This window comes from Akebia trifoliata, chromosome 2 (assembly GCF_017979445.1).
Source record: "Akebia trifoliata isolate Shusen 1 chromosome 2, ASM1797944v1, whole genome shotgun sequence".
Taxonomy (NCBI): domain Eukaryota; kingdom Viridiplantae; phylum Streptophyta; class Magnoliopsida; order Ranunculales; family Lardizabalaceae; genus Akebia; species Akebia trifoliata.
This window is the reverse complement of record NC_141376.1, coordinates 5,238,017-5,258,551: the sequence shown is the minus strand read 5'-3', so window position 1 is coordinate 5,258,551 and position 20,535 is coordinate 5,238,017. Positions and strand designations below refer to the sequence as shown.

The window sequence follows — 20,535 nt, the reverse complement described above, 5'->3', positions numbered from 1 at the left end:
GCGGCGGCCAAAATAGGCGTCACCATAGGACACAGCCCACGCGCAAAAAAAAAAAAAGGAAATTTCGAAAAAAACCGTCTCTCTCCCTCTCCCTGTATTAACAGATTTTGTACCACTCACTCACTCTCTCTCTCTATTTCTCTGTGTATCAAGTTCAACACAACTCCTGTACATCTAGGGTTTCGATGTTAATGGAGGAAAATTTTCAGTCTAATAAGTCTCTCTCCTCTCTCTCTCTCTCTCTCTCTCTCTCTCTCTCTCTGTATCAAGTTCCTCTTTACATTTTCTGGAGTTTTGATAATCGAAATCGCAAATTTCCTAGTTCTTTGATCGATGGAGGGGATGTCGGAGCTATTTCTCTTCTCAAATCTGTAATTTCGAAGCTCGAAACCCTAAATTCATCTCCTTTAGATCTCCAATTGGCCTCAACTCTCATCGACTTGGCCAATCTTTACTCCTCTCAAGGTTTCTCTCTAAAATCTGACGAACTTTGAACTCGCTCTCAATCAAACAAAGATCTCAATCAAATCAACCAATTCACCCTCCTTTAACCTTTAAGGTTAGGCTTTCTTACTTTCTTCTTCTTCTTCATTTGTTTTTTTTTTTTTTTTTTTTGAATTTTAATAATGTTAGTTTGAATTTCATGGATTGGGAGATCGTAAAGAAGGTAGATTCGGTGAAAAATGAGGTTTCGACTTCTGATGCTTCAGTTTGCGATGCCTCTGTTTCGTGTGATGATGGTGCTTTCTCTTGGTTTAATTTCATGTCTTTTTTTTTTTCTTCTTTTTATTGTCTCTATTTCTTTCTATTGATGAACTTCGATAATATACTTTTGTATGAAAATTCTTATTGTTGTTTCAGGATTTTGATTTTTTTGTTGGAAATTTTACTTTGTGATTGCTAGACTCATTCGATAATCCTTGTTATAAATTTGTGTGTGTGTGTGTGTGTGTGTAAGCTAGACTTGAACCCGTAACGCAAAAATGCATTGTAGTATGTCAACCAAACCAAGCCATGGGTCCAAAGCCTTCCTGCGGAAGCAAGTCAGACCATTAACAAAGTAAGAAGATATTAAGCCTCCCTGTGTGGAGATGCATTGGATTAAGTTAGTTTTGGGATGATGTAATGCTTCTATAAGCATTTTGGAAATAATTGTGTTAGGCTGGGGTGTGATCTTAGTGAGAACTTACCCTGTCAGTTTGAACATGATATATACTCATGTAGTAAGTTGTTCCCAGATAGAGATGTGCATTGGATTAAGTTGGTTTTGGGATGATATGTAACGGGTTTGTCAGCATTTTGGGGATAACGTTGTTAGGTTGGGTAACGCAGTGACAACTTTCCATGTCAGTTTGAACATGGAAGGCACTCAGGTTTTGTGGGGTCCGACTTTGAAGCGACCAGGCCGCTTCAAAGAGAGGGTTCTACTGAACTTTTGAAGTGAGGGATGAGTGCTTCAAAGTTTTTTCCGATTTTGTGTGTCGGCTCTATAATTAGATGTTCACATGTTTGATGTTTCACACATGAGGTATACATGTGGTTCATATCATAAAGGACTCAACAGCCAACAATACAAGTTGACTTTCTTTATTAGAGTATACTATAAAATCATTTTCATAAACATATTAGGATACATAAACATTTTCATTAATAGGATACACATTAGATCAGAGTATACTAAAAAATCATATCAGGATTGATATGGACCCATTTCGATATCTAATTGAATCCAATGGACCAAATAACCCAATCCATATCCACCATGATCTCTACAATTGGTTCTCACCATCAACTCATTTCGCCAAAATAAAAAAGCTCTCTTGTCTATATATATATATATATATATATATATTTCCCTGAAACCAAATGCAAAGTTGAGTTACACACATTCAAGTCCCTCTAGAAAATTCATGATTCGTCATAGGAAAAATCTCTCCAATCCACATGTTGCATCCACTTCAGACACATACAGTGAAAATAATCTGCTCTGTTCTCTAGGAATTGTAATCCATTTGTTCATCTGTGAATATAGTAACAAACAATGCCTGTCAGTATAAATACCAGAACATTAAAGAAGAAATCTGCAACCCCAAAAAAGAAGGGGATTTGGGCATAAGATACTTGCATTCCCCCGAGGATTAGTTGCGTAGGCCTGGATACCTCAGTCAAAAAGGAAGAATTTATATTTAAAACAATTTCATCATTGGACTGGGAACTCCATGAGTCAACTCAATTTATGCAGGCCTTGAGTACCAAGTCTACACCATATTCTGCTAATCTATTTTGCATTTTGTGTGTGTGTGTGTGCATGTGAAGGTTGAAAAGCATGTGCAGATTCGCAAGGATGCAGAACGAAGATATATGGATTCCATGCTGGAGAGAGCATGTAAGATGCTTGCTGATCAAACCATGGGAGCTGCAGTTGCAGTCACAGAGGGCCAAGACCTTCTTGAGTTAGCAACAAAGGCATCTGCAACAATCTCCACCAGTGACCCTATGGGCTTCTATTTTGTAAGCCCAACTGAAGCAATCAGAGTACATGTCCCCAAGGAGGAGCCTCATAGCTTACAACACCCTCAGAGGGCTGATTGTTCCACCAAAAGCTGCCTAACTTCACCCGGTAGTCTTGCAGCATTGTCTTTGGAAATGTCTCCACCGGGAAGGAAGAAACTAAATTCACAATTGATTTGTTTTTGTTGGCTTCCATCATCTATTGATTCTTGTTTTTCTTGTGTTGCTTTTCTCTGGTTACAAACCAGGTTGGTTGATGGATCTCTTCAAATTTTCTCTGTTTTTAGTTCTTGATTCTATGTTCTGTTGGATAATTTTTTGTGTCATCTTTTTTGTTTTGATGTGGTTAAGTTGGCATAATCTTTTTGTAGGAATTGGATTTTGTTCATTATGGGTTGATGATGCTTTTGAATCTTTGAATTGGGAGGTTTAGTGGGTAGAATCTTGAAACAAAATAGTACTAAATTCACAATTAATTTGAATGATTTGTTTATGTTGGCTTCCATCATCTGTTAATTCTTTGAATACTTTTGAGTTTTTTGTGGAAATCTAATAGGTCGACATTAGTTGAGTTCTGTTTTGGAGAAAATAGGATTGGTGATGCTTGAGAGCTGGGTTTTCTGTTGTTTTGCTGTGGACATTCTTTCTCTTTATAAAATTTTCAGTTATCAAGACCCTATGACCTTACAAGCCATCTGAAAGCAAAATCTTTGAACCAATAGAAAACAAGTTGCGTTGTGCTTCAAAGTTTATGGAATTCTTGTGCCTCATCTTGTTTCAAAATGAATCCATTTCTTTCTTTCTTTTCTTCTAAAATCTTCTTGGACTTGGATCAAATGGATTTAATATTTATAATTGTAGTACCACGCAACTAAGAACTGTGATTCGGGATTACAATGTGGTTACCCACTACACTATAGGTTCATAACTTCCAACACAATTTAGAGCTAATTTTCTTTCTTCTTTTTTTTCTCCTTTTAGGGGACACTTTCTCTAATCCAGTTGGAAGTCCCTATTACGATGCACCGGAGGTGTTGAAAAAGAATTATGGACCTGAATCTGATGTATGGAGTGCTGATTATACCATTTACTAAGTGGTGTAACTCCTTTTTCAGCAGGTACTACATCCCTTAAAGAATATTACTTCTTTCTATCTATGCCATGTATTTTTACCAACTTTTTATTGTATCACTTGTTAAATGCAGCCAAAGATTTGGATTCCATCCTCAAACAGATTGTAGAAGAGAAGATAGAGTTTGAGTCTGAACCATGGCCTGAAATCTCAGAAAACGCCAAAGATCTTACACGAAAAATGCTTGGAAGGAATCCGAAGGAAAGACTGACTGTTCATCAAGTTCTGTGTGAGTGATTTTAATTTTATTAGTATTAAAAAAGAAAGGAAAAAAATCTGTGCTGTAGAATGGTTATAGTGAAGTGGGTTTCTATACCAACAGGTCACCCATGGATTGTGGATCATGGAGTTCCCCCAGATAAACCTCTAGACTCTGCTGTCTTATCACATCTCAAGCGTTTCTTTACGATGAATAAACTCAAGAAGATTGCTACGAGGGTAAGCTTTTTTATCAATTTCTTCTTTAAAAATAACACTTCATTGATCTGTAGCACATCTATCCTAATTTGAAGACTTTTGCCTTATAATTTGTTCATTTTGCCTAATATAAATACATATGAATCCCATTTATTCCTACCTTTATATTCAGGTAGCATTTTTTGTTAGTGTGTATACATTGTAAAAGACCAACTTAGGTTCCAGAAAATTTCATGTTAAGAACCAAACAGAGCCTAAGAAGAAAATAAAAGCTCTAACATAACTTTCTTCAGTAGCAAACACATGCATCCCCAGAAACCCAATATGCTGACAAGTCTGTACTATTTATTCCATATATTGAGACAGATTTTTAGACTAAGTTCATGTTAAGAATAAAATATAGAAACAAACATTTACATATACAATAAGACAATATAAACAATATATATTTAATACCTGAAAATAAAATAAAAAATACTTCAATCAATTAAATTCTTCGGTAAAGCTTGTAGTTATGTGCATGAGATAGTAATAGATTCAATACTGTAGGTCGGCCCTTTTCTAGTCTATAATTACAAATGACCCTAATTTTTTTATATTATCAAAATGGGTGATAAAACCCAGACAAGGAAGACATGTCTATGAAGGTACAAAACCAAGACCATGAAAATATTAAGCATTTGTGCTGAAAAAAATCATTGTCCATGTCAAGACATATTAAAATCTACTCAGGACTTCATAAATAAAAAATGTGATAGCACCAAAACATAACATATAAGTTATACAACCAAGGATCATTATAGTAGTTAGTATTTAACACATTACAGGGAGCATATTCCACAAAGTAGGGCCTCCACCTCCACCAATGGATTTCTATTCTCGTCCAAGAAATACTTTGCTCTCTTCCTTGTGGTCTAGGATGACTTCTCTTCCTTCATGACTTATAGACACCTAGTTTTGCAACATTCCAATACCCTGTTCAGCCAAGATAAACAAACTATCATTTTTTTAATCAACAACGTGAACATAAGAGTATGTAACATAGAAAAATAGTGTTCAATTTAAAATGAAGTCCAATCCCTACTTGAATGCTTAACTCTCCAAGAATTGTCTGGCAAGGGTGGGCATTCCAACTGCAGGTCTACCCACTACAAAATGTTATAAGATCAGGTATAGCTTAGGTTCAACATTTGTTATCATTCCCAATCTTGCAGACAGCTTGCTGTCTCCATTGGGAATAAGGGTGTGTAATTGAAACATGCAAGCACTCAGGCTCATGCCCTCCTCTAGAACAAAAATCACCTTGGACTCAACATGGTTGGATATCATTTGTTCGCATACTCAATCCTTACCTCTTATAAACCCTTAGTTAGAGAAATCATTTGCACAATAATTATTGACAATGCGTACTTGAGTTTCTCCAAAAATAAGGATGTTGCATTGATATTGGTACATATGTCGAATCAGAAGGATGAGACTATTTTAATTGCATTGTATATGTTTTTGTTAGGTTTAGAGATAGTCTTAGTGGAGTTATATAGGTTTTAATAAAGTAATACTCTAAGATTTGTTGCTTCACAAGTCCTGGAAAAATAAAGCCTTGATGCAGAATAAGCTTCATTCTTCTTCCCTATTTTATTATAAGTAACAAAGAATCTATTAAAATGTTTGAAGAGTTAGATGCTTGTTTTGGCATGCATGGCATGGGCTACCACCCACTAGTGTGTGTGTGCATGTGATCATTCCAAAGTGTCCCAACTTTCTAACAAGATGCTTATGCAGATGAACATAAGCAGCTATGATGATATGTAGGTTATGTAAGAACTTTTAAAATCTTGTTTAATGTTGGCCTTTACATTATTATTCTTTTGTTTCTGTTTGGAATCCATTTCTTTGACAGTAATTTTCCATGAAGCCACAAGCTTTGATGGAAGTTTGTGTTATTGGTTGTCGTAGAAGGTTAGGTTGGTGAGATTGGGGAAGGCTGAGGAGAACTTGAGTCAATAAAAAACCATCTAATACTTATAAGACAAATACATGAAAGACGGAGAGAAACATAGAACAATGTGAACCGATGGGAAAAAAAACAGAGAACAACGTGTCTCTCATGTTATTTCCATCATAGACTATAGAATGCACAGTTTCGATGGTGCATAAATGATTAAGAGTAGATTTGTCTTCTAAGATTGTTAATTGTTGCTTGAAAAAAAACTATGCAGCTCCTTTCTTAATAGGGTATGAAGTCCCATTTTATGCCCTATTTTTCTCAAAAGGATATCTTAAACTATGGTCTTAATTCATCTATTAATTTTGTTATAAAGCTAACAACAAATGGTTGAATTTGGTTTTGCAGGAGCTGTGTTTAATTTGCTATGCTCAAGTAAGGACCATATGTTGATGGCAAAAATCCAGAAGCATTTTGGGAATGAAGTAGCTAAGGTAATATATGAGGTTTTACCTTAAATGTTGGCATTTGGAGAGAGTTGATCCATTTATTTTCACAGTTCATCATAATGTGATCTAAATACTGACACTGTTGATTGAAAGATGAGACTACACCTTTAATTTCTGAAATGCTGATTTAGGAACATATTGGATTTTTCAAATATCAGCCCTTCATCCAAGAATATAATGGGAGAAATCTGAAGAAGTTGATATAATCACTAAGGATGGAAATTACGTTTGGTGTGTTTATGAGAGCTACACTCTTTACACAACTCTAGACTCTCCCGGAGGAAATACGTCTGCCAACTCCATAAACTCTATCCCCTCTGTAATGGGAGACAGCCATTCCGATGTAAATAAGAACGAAGGATCAGCGTCGATAACAGGTAGTTATTTCTATTGGTCCATAACTGACCCATGCATGGTTCCCCGTCATCTGGGAACCATTTGAAGGTCCTGATAAAGGAACTTGTGTTCTTATTCTCATCTTCTTTGTTGCTTTTACTAGGTTTTATGTTGTAAGTTATAGTTGATGTTGTTGTTATCTAAGAGTCTACAAAGAGGAGAGTCTTTTTTTTATTTTATTTTATTTTATTTTATAGAGTTGTTGTAATGAGGTGGTTGAGTTGTTTGGTTGAGACATGAGATGTATCAAAAATTAGTTACCATGTACTCCTTTGTAATTTTATGAGAATTTCTAAAGTTAATTAGTTCTGTTTGATTATAAGTGCATCGTATCCAAAGATTGCTAAGTAATTGTGTTTAATTCAAAGGTTGTATAAATATAGGTATTTAATTACAAATAATTTTAAAATAAAAAAAAATTAAAAAAATCTTATTAGCGGCGGCCATTACCGCCACTATAGGCATTCAAATCGTATTCATAGTTACGGTAAAAAACTAATTAGCGGCGACCACTACCGTCACTATAGGCCTCATTTATATCTATAGCGACGGTAATACAATCAATTAGCCGCGGTTTTTGGCTGCCACTATAGGACTCAATATGGCCTTTAACTACACCACCTATAGTGGCGTTACACGTGACCATCACTATTGATAATAGCGACGGTTTTTTGGTATTTGTGACGGTTTTTGACCCCTGCTAAAAACCTAAAATTTTGTAGTGAGGCCTCACTAACCTAAAGGCAACTCCACTTGAAGTTGTAATCAACCCACGACTCCCTTTGAAGCTTTACCAATAATAATTTGAGGAGGAGAGCTGTTAAGCAATGTTGATGTAATATGGAGAAGAATGTGTGATATATATCAATTAATATCTTCTATACTCAGGGCAGAGCCAGGATTTTCTTGTAGTGGGGGCAAACTATGGTTAGCTGTATAGTCGAAGAACTTGAAAATGAATGGTTTTAGGGAAAAATTCAGAGGTTTTTGATTAAAAGTTGAAAAAAAAAAAATATTTAAGTCATTTATAATTAGTATATGAGAAGGACCAGTCAAGAGGCAATGCCATCAACAAAAAAATTGAGAGGAGGGGGGGCACATAGGGAGAGAGGTGAGGGACGGGGGACAAATGGGGCATGCAATTAGTTGAAAATATAAGGGTGTCTCAAAGTTCTGTGGGGGCAATTGCCCCCACCAACTCCTTACTAGCTCTGCCTCTGTCTATACTATGAAGTATTGGTAATTAAAATTTAGATATATTTAAGAAAACGTGATAAACTTTTGACGAATTTACGATTTCGACTCAGTGTTCATTTTAAGTACCAAAATGTGAACGGTAATGATATCAGAGGTTTTGAAGTGACAATTTAACAAGTTTTAAGTGAGGTTTTCCTATTGGGGGGATCAACGAGTTTCTTTAAACCTGTGATCCCATCACTTGAAAAACTTATGATTTCGATTGACCAATTGGAATCGTAAATTCACCAAATTCAACTCACAAAATGGTAATTCACCCTAAGATTTAAGATATAAATTAATAAGAGTGATTTAGTTCAATTAAAGTCTTAATGATAGGAATTTCTTCAATGAAGATATAGAAAGTAACCCTTATATATAAATATTAAAACATATGATTGCAATCATTGAGTTAGAAATCACTAACATATATATATATATATATATATATATATATATATATATATATATGGCCAGGTTTAAGGGCCATATGAGAAAACATATGTAAAAACTTTTGTTTTTAATAAAATTTTAAAATATGGGATAGAAATTTTGGATTGAGCTGATTTTTTGTGAGGATGATCTCTATGATGGGAAGATCATCCAAAAAAAAAAAAAATCAGCCCAATCTGAAACTTCTAACCCCATTAAAAGTGATTTAGAATGTGGACCGTCGATTTTTTACCAATTTTTATCACTAATTTGTAAATCACTTTTGATGGATTTAGAAGTTTCTGATTGAACTGATTTTTTGTGAGGATGATCTTTTCATCATAGTGACCATCCTTGCAAAAAATCAGCTCAATCCAAAACCTCTAACTCTTATTTTGAAAAACGAAAGTTTTTTCATATGTTTTCTCATATGGCCCTTGAACCGCCCATATATATATATATATATATATATATATATATATATATTTTTTTTTGAGATAAAGCATATCCAAGTCTGTAATTATTGGGATCATGCAATTTTTTTTATTTAAATTATGTCTAGGAACATATATATATCTATATATATATATACATACATATTTTTTCTTTTGAGATAAAGCATACCCAAGTCTTTAATTATTGGGTTCATGCAATTTTCTTTTATTTAAATTATGTCTAGGAACATGAAGAGGAACACCCCGTGAGAAAGCAATTTCATATTCTCACATGAACTTTCAACTTTTTCTTGTATTGGAAAATAGTAGTACTCACACATCATTTTCAATCTAGTGAAAGATAAACTTTTTATAATGGAAAATATCTTGAAAGAACCTTTCATTCCTTTCTTTTCAAACATGCCAAATGGAAGGTTAGAAAGTACCTTTCAACATTATCAAAACCAAACCATCTCCTTAATTTGCTTCTATGGCCGACCAATTCATATATGGAATAATAATAATATTTCACATTACCATTACGAAAAAAAATTTGAGAGCTTGATCCTTAATACTCAAAAGAGTCGTGTTGGAGTAACATTGTTGGGGGACATCATGGGGCCATTGCTGATGTGGATGTATGTTAGAACCATAAATGCTTGTCATAGAGATACGAGTGAGAAGCATCTATGGTTATGTGCACACTAATGTGCCTTACGATGTCAATTTCAATGTTACTTCAGCATTATCCTACTCAAAATACCAAGACATACCCATCATAGAATCCTTACATGTGATAAGAACAATAAAGTTTATATTTACACACCAACTTTTACTTATAACACATCAATCTTTATATTTAATTTCTAAATGATTGGTGTGTTGTAAGTAAAAGTTGGTGTGTCAATACAATTCCTCTCGGGAACAAGAGACTTGATCTCCCTATGCTCACAATTAACTATACCAAGCTTGACTGTGATTTCCCTACTATGGTCTCATTATTTCTTATCATATCATCATTATTTGAATTTCGTCATCGCAATTGACATTGTTTGATAACATTATCGTGAACTCCCATTAGATGTTCTGTCATAGATTTTAAATTATTTGATTTTAGACTTAATTTGGAAGTAATAATATCATTAGGCATCATAAATCTTTACCAAGTTTTTTTTTTCCTTTAATGTGCGTTGGTTCTAAAGTTCATCTAATATGGCACATTAAAGATCCATCCCTAAGCGCTTTCAACAAATAATGTAAATAACGTGTTCTGAAATCTCCAACGTGCTAATGTGGACAATTTAAATGATAAGGAAGGTTCCAATTTAGTTTCAATCAAATCTAACCCAATAGAAGGGTAGAACATAGATAGTGATCTATCCTTTTAGTAGGGCAGACTAAGTCAATATATTCGTACGATCCCATATTGCATGTATCAAACTCTAAGATTCTTAAAAAAATCCCAAGAATAATGGAGCATGATAAGGAATGTTTCAATTTAGTTTAGGATCACTGTGATCATGGGATCCCTCATGATCAAATCTTGAATAAAGGGGAAACCTTAATCCTAAGGAGATCTTACATATTGAAGGGATGACCCAGAATTAGGGATTTTTTTTAGGAAGCTTCCTCTCGATTTGAGTGAACATCTATTAATCTTTTTTGTAACTCTAACTTAATTTTCAGAGGATTATTGGTAGATACTACACCGATACCATCATGGAGGAGTAAGAAAACACTTTTTTAGAACAACTAGAGGTAAAACTCAAATTTACCTCTACAATATTATTTCAGGGATTAACACCTAGCTTCTAAAAAATCTCTTTTAGAAAGGTATTTTAAGAGTGCTCCGCCAGTTGAATCCTTCAATTGATGGAGAGGTTTGAATAAAATATATTTATTTCTCATCAAAATTCCAAGAAGACTCATTCCACATTGGATGACAAAGAAACATCTTAGTCTATTTTACAATTTACACATCAATTGTCGGCCACTGCATTGTACTTTAGTGCCCAAGCATCTGATGGCCATGTGCACGTGAGTGGATGCCACGATTTTATCATCTATCACATCCACATTGTTTGGTGATTTACATAAGAATTGTTGTGGCATTAGTAAAAGGTTGTGTGGCAATAACATCTCCCCCTCACCCCCACCCCGCACAACCACACATCCTGCCAAATTAACTACCAATTATTAAAAAAATTCAAGCAATGGATTTGGTTGTCCGGAAAAATGCATCGATGAATTATTGTTTAATGGTCTCATCTTATCCTGCGTTTTTCATCCTTTCTATCCGTATAAAGACAAAGTTCAAACAAGCGTCACTTCTTTATAATAATGTCACCCATTTCGCCGGCAAAATATTGTCTTGTCCAAATAATGTCAAAAGCAGAGTCGTAAACGAATTGAAGTCCACAATTTTTAAGATTTTTCTCACATCAAACAAACGGTTGACATTTATGAAAAATGGTTGATTTATTAGAGATCAGTACATCTTTAAAGAGATAATTACTGCTTTTCTAGGAAATCGCTAGGTGTATTATCTCATATCAACCGTTTGTTTGACGGAGAGCATCAAATGTTATTTGAGACTTATCTTTCATATTTTTGGGTGATCATGCCTCACTTTGACCATAGTCTTCTAAATAGATTAAAAGAAAAAAATTCAAATGCCTTCATCTTTAATCACTAATCTAAAATCTAAATTTTTATTTTTCAAAATCAATTATTTTCAAGTTCTTCAACCTTCAAGATAACTTTTAATCTATTCAACCTTATTTTTATCCTTCATTTTTTATCTTTCCTCTTTTTATAAATATTATTGATTTTTTTATTCAAAATTTTATTATTTTATTTCCTTCAAAAATTATATCTTATCTTGTGATTTGAATGTTAAAATCTTGAAGTAGATACAATCTTAAAATAGAAGAAAATGGTTAAAAAATTTATTCAAAAAAAAAATAATAATAATAAAGGCATTTGAATCTTTTCTCTTTAGTCTATTTAAAATACTGAGGTCAAGGGACGCATGTCATCAGTTTTAAAATATAGGAGGGTATCTCTAATATTCAGAAAAATATGGGGGTATCTTAAAATCACCCTATCTATATATTTATTTATTATTTCCTAAGCCAACAGATGAAGCTAAAGTTGCTGTAGTGTTGAAAACTGAAAAGCTATGGAGTCCCTCCTACATTTCCCGGCCACAGCCACGATCACTTCCCTCTTTGCCTTCCTAATCTTTCTCTATTATCTGGTCTTATGGAGAAGAAGCGCAGGTGGTAAGTGTAACAAGGCTCCCGAAGCGGGTTGTGCGTGGCCCATCATCGGTCACCTCCCTATGTTAGGAGGTAAAAACCCGCCCCACTTTACATTGGGGGCCATGGCCGACAAGTATGGACCGGTCTTAACGATACGACTAGGTGTACATCGAGCACTGGTGGTGAGCAGTTGGGAGGTAGTAAAGGAATGCTTCACTACCAATGACAAGGCGTTCGCCACCCGTGCAAGCTCCGTGGCCATGAAATTAATGGGCTACAACCACGCCATGTTGGGCTTCAGTTCTTACGGGCCATATTGGCGTGAAATGCGCAAGATAGCCACGCTTGAGCTTCTCTCGAACCGTAGGCTAGAGTTGCTCAAGCATGTTCGGGTCTCGGAGGTTGACATGTGTATAAAGGAATTGTACCAATTGTGGGCAAAGAATAACAAAGGCAATGGTGTTTTGGTTGAGATGAACGGATGGTTGAGTGACCTTACAGTTAATGTGGTTGTTAGGATGGTTGCTGGGAAGAGATATTTTGGTGCTAGTGCTACATGTGAAGGCGAGGGTGAGGAGGCGCGGCGGTTCAAGAAAGCCATAAAAGATTTTAATTACCTAGCAGGATTGTTTGTCGTGTCGGACTATGTGCCATTTTTAGGGTGGTTGGATATACAAGGTCACGAAAGAGACATGAAAAAAACTTCCAAAGAATTGGATGATCTTCTCGAGAGATGGCTACAGGAGCATCGACGAAATAAATTGGCAAGTAAGGCCCAAAGCGATGGAGACTTCATAGACGTGATGCTGTCAACTCTTAAAGATGAAAAGCTCTATGGTTACGATGCCGATATCGTCAACAAGGCCACGAGCTTGGTATGTTTATCTTACTATGATATAATTTTTTTTTTTTGATAAGTAGCAATATATTCATAAGAAAAGAAAATAATACTAGGCCAGTCGAGGTGACCAACCTAGCAAGACCTTACAAACAGACGCTACTCACCAGAAATACAAAGCATCCCATCCCAGTTATAAATAAAATCCTCGAAGAATATCCCCCTAAATTCTCTAAAAACTTTGGACCAACAAAACAAAAGGCCCAAAAGGAGATAATTATTTCTGTGCCATCTTTTTTATTCCCCTCAAAGATACGGCCATTTCTCTCCCGCCACACCCCCCAACAAATTGCGAATGGTGTAATACTCCAAAGTAACCTCTTCATGCCACCAAACGAACATCCACTCGATGTCCAACTCGTGAAAATGTCCTTTATTGTCTTGGGCAAGCAAGTTAATATACCAAATAACTTAAGGAAATGTGCCCAAATTCCATACGTGAATTTGCAATGAAGGAGTAGGTGATCTGAAGATTCCCCACTATCCATACATAGAATGCAACAGCTTACCCCATACCACCCACGTCGCATAAAAAAATCCGTCGTTTGGATTCTTCCTAAAGAAGCTGTCCATGTGAAGAAAGCCACTTTACTTGGCACCTTCGGGCCCCAAATTGATGCATATGGGAAAGAGATATCACCATCATCATTACACAAGGAATGGTAAAAAGAGCATACTGAGAACCTACCATCATTGCTTGCCATCCACACTCTCTCATCCTCCCGATCCCTACGGCGCTCAAAGCACGAAGCAGCATCAATTACTCTACCAACCTCTGCCAATTCCAAGTCGTCAAGTCCCCTTCTGAAACCAAAGTCCCAAGCCCATTCGTCGCCTACCAATCTTCGAAAAGCTATGATAGGAAACCTTTTTTTCGCGGATATGGAATACAAAGAAGGAAACAACTCCATAAGGGACTGATTGTTGCACCAAATATCCTCCCAGAATCTAACTTTGTTCCCTTGACCCACTTTGTATTTAAGCCTCGACTTGAATAGAGAAATGGTCTTCATAATACTTTTCCACATCCCACAACCATATGGGTGTCTAGCTGGGCCACTCTCCCACCCTGTTCGCCTGGCCCCATATTTTCCTTCTATCACCTGTTTCCACAAGTTATTGCCATCAAACCCAAACTTCCATAACCACTTCCCCTTCAACGCTAGATTCATTATTCCGAGTCTTCTAATCCCGAGGCCACCCTTTTTTTTGTCTGAGCAAACTTGTTTCCAATTAACTAAATGATGCTTTCTACCCCCACCTCTGTCATGCCATAAGAAATTACGAAACAACTTATCCAACCTTAGCTCCACACTACGGGGCAAAGTCAGCACAGATAGAAAATAGATTGGGATACTAGATAGGACACTTTTAATCAAAGTCAACTTGCCCCCCTTGGACAGATAATTTGCTTGCCAAATCGCGAGTTTTTTCTCAACTCTCTCTACTATCGGCTCCCAAATCGACACCATCCTGTATGGGGCCCCCAACGGAATCCCCAAATAAGAAGAGGGCAAGCTATCCACATGCCAACCCAACGAGGCCGCAAGTAAGGAAACACACCTGACCTTGCCGACCGGGAGTACCTTGCTTTTCCTCATATTAATTGGGATGCCTGACACTGCTTCAAAGCAACATAACAGACCACCAAATCTTCTTGTCTGCTCCATGGAATCATCTAAGAAGATTAATGTATCATCTGCAAACTGGAGATGGGAAACAGTGACATTGCTTGCTCCCACTGAGAAACCTGAGAAAAAATCATTCACCACTCCTCTCTCCACCATCTTCCCGAGTGATTTTGCCACAATGATAAATAAGAAGGGGGATAGAGGGTCCCCTTGCCTGAGACCTCTAGTGCTCCTAAAGAAGCCGCAAGGCGACCCATTCACCAAAATCGAGAAGGATGGGGAAGACACACACATCATAATCCACGCGATCCATCTTCCACCAAAGCCCATTCTCCCCAACATGTATTCCAAAAATTGCCAGTTAACGTGATCATAAGTTTTCTCAAGATCAACCTTGCAGACCACCCCCGCTTTACCTGACTTCAATCTAGAATCAATACATTCATTTGCTATTAAGACCCCATCTAGAATTTGTCTCCCTTTAATGAACGCGCTCTGATTATACCCTATCAGTCCTTGAATGATATAATTAAATACAAAAGCATATGCTACGATCGGTTTTTTTATTATTTTAATTTTATGATTTTTCTAATATGCATCATGTACCATTATACCAACAACCAAGTAGGGCTATCAGCTGGTCGGATCGAAATCCTACCAGTTCTAATCCAATAACTTTAGGCTTGGATCAATATTTTGATTCTCATAAGGATCCAATCCAATAAGTTTTCAATCTGATATTGTATTGGATTGGATATGGATCAACCATGTCCTGATCAGATAAGGACTTGATTTGATAATATATTAGAAAGAATATAAATTATATTATATATTTGTTGATATTTGTGAAGTTTATTTAGATTTTGTATATAAAACCAGGCTTGGCTTGATTTGGACCCGATTCAATTGTTGATGGATTGGATCTGGATCTTAATATTATGTTCTGTTAAAAATCTGATCCTGTCCAATCCTTACTGGATCGGTACCAAATCAACCTCAATCCGTTTTGAACCTGATCCATTGACAGCCTTACTATCAAGCACAGTCGCAAAATTCTCTGAATTTTTCAAAAAATTGGTAAAATTCTCTAAATTAGGGGTTAGCCTATTAAATTGATGAATTAATCGATTATTCATCAATTAATTGTGGAATAGATAAAAATTTTACCCTTCACCTTCGAAATTTATATTTTTCAAACATTCAAACACCAAGAAGAAGACATGGCTTTTAGATAATTTGAAGATGATGGGGTTTGGTAAGAAATCCTAAAACCTATTTTGTATTATCTCCAAAATAATACTCAAATCTGATTAGACCATAACATTGAGATTCGATAAAAACTTGATCCAATTAGAGTTTGACTTGATTCATTTTGATTCGATTTTAGATCTTAAACTAGGGATCTCAATGGATTGGGTTTGGATCGGATTGGACCCTTATCAAATTGGGATTTGTTAGAACTCAATATTAAGATCCAAATCCTATTCACTAACAATTGGGTTGAGTCCAGATGGGGTCAAATCTGATTTTATATATAAAATCTAAATAAACTTTATACATCTCAATAAATATATAATATAATTTATATACTTTCTAACATATTATCGGATTGGGATATGATTGATCCAAATCCAATCCAATAAGATATTAGATTGAAACAGGTCAGATCCTTTTCAAAATCCAAAAAACTTTTTTATGGGGAGGTGCAGTCATGTATCTCGAGGAGCATAGATCTACCATTTTCAAACTTATCACGTCAGGATAGTTGATTGAGTTTCCCACGTGAGATAGTCAGGGTAGTCAATTGGGATAGTCATATTATCACGATTCTAAAGAGATTCTTAAATCCGATGGCAATAATTTACCAATCAAACTGATTGGTAGGGAAGAGTTGGCTTGGAGTTGGGTAACGTTACCCAACTCCTGGTGTAGAAGACGTGGTTGGTAATAGAATGTTAACGTTACCCATCAAACAATTACCCATTCCTACTCAGCTACCAAGGGTTGAGATGAGGTTAATAGAAATTTCATATTCGAGGTTTTCCAAGGAATCAGTTTCTCTACACAATTGCAGTATCTCTTCCCTTTTGGGGACAAAATTTTATTATATTTTTATTATTTCGAACTAGAAGGAGGTGTGTGCAAATGCACATGTATTAAAAGGGTTTATCTATAATTTAAAATACTAATTAAAGTGTCTAAAGATTATTAGTAAAAAAGATTGATTCTTTCCTCATTTTGAAAAGAGTAATGCTGGGGTGACTTTGGGATCTATGGTGATTCTCACATTTCTATGTGGAGGTGCGCACATAATCGTAACTTTATACTTGTATTTCGAGAAAACACATCTATGATTATGTGTACAAGTCCATGTCAGAAATGTCACTCAGGATTTTCCTTTTGAAAACTAGCCAACTTGATTACAAAGGGACAGTCAACCACTTCAACTCCAACTTCACTCATTATAATATACAAGGGAAAATGCTCAACTAACCTAATTGGACACTATGTTCAATACTGTGCCGAACTGTAGATATTTTACTTATTTTACTTGTATAGAAAATACAATTATGGTTATATGTGCACTGTTACGTCAGTACAGTGTGAAGACAGTGTCCAACCAAGTCCGTGCAGAACGGCTCACTCGCTAGGATGACTGATCCTTAATAGACCCATACTCTAGAAAAAACGTTGCTATCCTCCCAGCTTTTCTCCAGAAATTTGCTCTTATCCTCCCATCATAGCCTTTGCTGGACACGCAAGATTTCTTGATATTTATTGAAAACATGAGCGTCAACCCACGGGTGAGGTTGTCCGTCAAACTAATAGTTGAGATAAAAAGGAAAGAATTCGGATCGAATGCACCCAGGGAGAAGTCCGTCAAACTAATAGTTGAGATAAAAAGGAAAGAATTCGGATCGAATGCACCCAGGGTGAAGGATTGAAACCCTCCTCCCATACCCCAAATACATGCCACATGGATCAATAATTTTAAGAGTCGTGCTGGAGTGACCTCAAGATTGAATCTCATATAGCATTTCTTGACGTGAAAATCGATAGGAATTATAAATGTTTTTCACTTGCATTTTGAAGAAAGCATTTATTGTTCTCGTGCACTTTCACGCCAGGGTGTTCAATGTGAGGTCCATTCTTGAGGTGACTTCAGCATTATTCTAATTTTAATGTTAAGTTCAACATTTTATTTTGCAGTGAGAGTTCAAAACTGTTTTCAAGTTTAATATTGATTGTCTAGATCAACAATTATAGAGTTTAATATTTTGACGAGACCAATATTTTCATTGTCCCAATCAATAGTTTATTATGTCGAAGTCAATATTTTATTGTCGTGAATTGTGATTGATCTTGATAATAAATAATGTTGAACTGGAAAATTAAAAATGTTGATCTTGACAATAAAAATGTTGAACTCAACACTACAAATGTGATTTAGATATATTTTTTCTGAACTCGACACTAGAGAACTTCTTGAAATAGCCAAAATGCAAATATCATAATTGTGAAATGGACGCTTGAATCAAAGTTACAATGAAATCTTAAAAAAAAAAAAAAAATCCCAGTTCTATTTGATATGTTTTGTTATAAAATGTTGAAATAGATCGAAAAATATATCTAAATATTCAAAATTAGGAGTATATCATTCTCCATTCATCATTAAGTAGTTTTTCCTTTTTTCCCCTCATTACAATTATAGGAGGGCGAGGAGAAACAAGGATTCTCCATAGGTTTGTGATTGTCCTGGGGACTTGTGCAATTCGTGTAGGGATACATTTTTCTTGGGAATCCTTAGTTTCTTGGAGAGCCACACAATGGAAAGGTAAGGCTTGAGAACTGTTGATCCCATGATCAAGTTCAAATCCTGTGAGAGCTGTCCACTAACCTCATACTTATCCCACAAATGGAAGAAAAGAAGCTGCAATTGGCATCCCAACTTTTAATTATTAAACCCATAGTAAAATTAGAGAAAATAAGTGAGTGATAAAGTATAAGTAAAAGTTGGGGTGCCAATAGAAGTTCACTTGTTTTTCCTTTTATTTTTGTTTGTTGGGTTTAAGATTTTATATGAACCTAATTGCAAAAAACCATTGAAATTGTTTGAATGAATGTTACAATGTTTTGTAATGTTGATATTATAATTTGAGCAAGTTTGTCTGTTTGAAGAGGCCTTTTTTAATTTTTTTAAAAATTTATTTTAAATCTTTAGTTGAGGGTGTAATAAACAATTTAAAAAATTGGGGTGTAATCCAAGTGACTTTTGTAGTCCAAGTGTAGATAGGATTTGTAGGTTTGTTAGTGGACAGGTTTGTAATTGTTTGGCTGGGCCCTAAAGAGCTAGGCTATAACTTAAATCAGTCCCATAGCTACAGAGCTAAATTGGATGTGTTCGATTTAATTTTCAAACTCAATAAATCAATTAAATTAATTCACTTTATAAAATAATTTGGAGTCATCCAATGTTGTTTTCCATCAAAACAAAATTCTAATATCTGTTGTGGTTGAAAAAATAATTAGATTTGTCATTTGTTCTCAGCACACGAGTAAAACGCATCTATAAACATGCGTGAACCACCACATTAAGGTGTCTCCCACTGAGGTCTATAACATATACCAGAGGACAGCGTCCGACTGGGTTTGGGCATTGTAAAGCCCTACTTTATCCCAAGTTTAACGAGGTGAAATTTTTAAGCCCAACTTTATCTTTGTGGTCTCAAAATAAAACCCTTGTCTGGACCAGATTAACGGGCCAGTGAATTCAATTGACACTCCTCATGTTATTTTCTTTTGTTTTCAAGCTTTGTTGTCGTTGGCTTGGCAGGCTCTAATACTGGGAGGGAGCGATACCACGTTTGTCACTCTAACATGGGCACTTTCCTTACTACTGAACTATCGACACTTATTGAAGAAGGCCCAAGATGAGATTGATTTACATGTTGGAAAAGATAGGCCCTTGGATGAAGCAGATATAAAGAAACTTGTGTACCTCCAAGCCATTGTCAAGGAAACATTGCGCTTGTACCCAGCCGCTCCATTAGCTTTACCACATGAAGCCATCGAGGACTGCACGGTAGCTGGCTACCACGTCCCTCGAGGCACGCGCCTAATAGTAAATATTTGGAAAATTCAGCGAGACCCACGAGTATGGTCCAACCCTATGGAATTTCAACCGGAGAGATTTCTCACAAGCCAAGCGAACGTGGACGTTAGGGGACAGCATTTCGAACTCATCCCTTTTGGGTCTGGTAGACGAGCGTGCCCAGCGATCTCATTTGGCCTCCATGTCGTGCATTTGACTCTCGCACGTTTGTTGCATGCGTTTGAGTTTGCCACCCCATTTGATGCACCAGTGGATATGACGGAGAGTGCTGGCCTGACTAATCTCAAAGTAACACCACTTGAAGTTCTAATCATCCCGCGACTCCCTTCTAAACTATATGATTAATTGAATTATGAAAATACTGGAACATATGAGAGGTTATCTGCTATACTTCTATATTATATGCAAGCTTCATAAATCAATGTAGTATGTTATAGAAGAAATTTTCTCGTCTCTAAAGAGAACTCTGCATCCTCATCAAATACTGGTGGAGATTTTAGGGCTGTTGATCTGATAAGGCCCAAAATCCAATCCAATCCAATCCAACAACTTAGGACCCTACTCAAGAATTTGGGTTTCAATAAGAACCCGATCTAAAAAAACTGGCCTTGAAGAAGT

At 35.9% G+C, this 20,535-nt stretch overlaps 2 protein-coding genes and 1 long non-coding RNA gene across 10 annotated transcripts; 2 read left to right on the top strand and 1 right to left on the bottom strand.

Moving 5' to 3' along the window:
• On the top strand, positions 1 to 7,232 carry LOC147409031 (uncharacterized). 8 transcript variants are annotated; one of them, XM_086424757.1, is made up of 8 exons: positions 3 to 559; positions 656 to 740; positions 2,317 to 2,759; positions 3,493 to 3,629; positions 3,717 to 3,872; positions 3,966 to 4,081; positions 6,414 to 6,499; positions 6,646 to 7,232. In XM_086424757.1, the coding sequence occupies exons 2-4, from the start codon at positions 684 to 686 to the stop codon at positions 3,506 to 3,508; spliced, it is 516 nt and encodes a 171-aa protein (XP_086280883.1). In that variant the 5' UTR covers positions 3 to 559; positions 656 to 683; the 3' UTR covers positions 3,509 to 3,629; positions 3,717 to 3,872; positions 3,966 to 4,081; positions 6,414 to 6,499; positions 6,646 to 7,232. The 8 variants fall into 8 exon arrangements, 4 of the variants coding, with proteins under 4 accessions (XP_086280882.1, XP_086280877.1, XP_086280883.1 ...); XM_086424758.1 differs by having other exon boundaries at positions 11 to 559; positions 2,317 to 2,620; XM_086424756.1 differs by having other exon boundaries at positions 1 to 559; positions 665 to 740; positions 2,317 to 3,629.
• On the bottom strand, positions 4,802 to 6,650 carry LOC147409032 (uncharacterized). The gene is made up of 2 exons (XR_015172414.1): positions 6,519 to 6,650; positions 4,802 to 5,035 (listed from the first exon to the last, which is right to left on the bottom strand). It is a non-coding gene; the product is annotated as an uncharacterized LOC147409032 (long non-coding RNA).
• Positions 7,233 to 12,146: 4,914 nt separating the features above from the next.
• LOC147409030 (cytochrome P450 CYP82D47-like) lies at positions 12,147 to 20,288 on the top strand. The gene is made up of 2 exons (XM_086424731.1): positions 12,147 to 13,150; positions 19,639 to 20,288. The coding sequence occupies exons 1-2, from the start codon at positions 12,194 to 12,196 to the stop codon at positions 20,260 to 20,262; spliced, it is 1,581 nt and encodes a 526-aa protein (XP_086280857.1). The 5' UTR covers positions 12,147 to 12,193; the 3' UTR covers positions 20,263 to 20,288.
• The last annotated feature ends 247 nt before the right edge of the window (positions 20,289 to 20,535 follow it).

Bases quoted from the DNA above. Each gene is read 5' to 3' on its own strand.
- LOC147409031 (XM_086424756.1), top strand. From the start codon at position 684: ATGAGGTTTCGACTTCTGATGCTTCAGTTTGCGATGCCTCTGTTTCGT. The intron at 741-2,316 runs GTGCTTTCTCTT...GTGCATGTGAAG, and splicing joins CTCTGTTTCGTGTGATGATG to GTTGAAAAGCATGTGCAGAT.
- LOC147409030 (XM_086424731.1), top strand. From the start codon at position 12,194: ATGGAGTCCCTCCTACATTTCCCGGCCACAGCCACGATCACTTCCCTC. The intron at 13,151-19,638 runs GTATGTTTATCT...TTGGCTTGGCAG, and splicing joins TCAACAAGGCCACGAGCTTG to GCTCTAATACTGGGAGGGAG.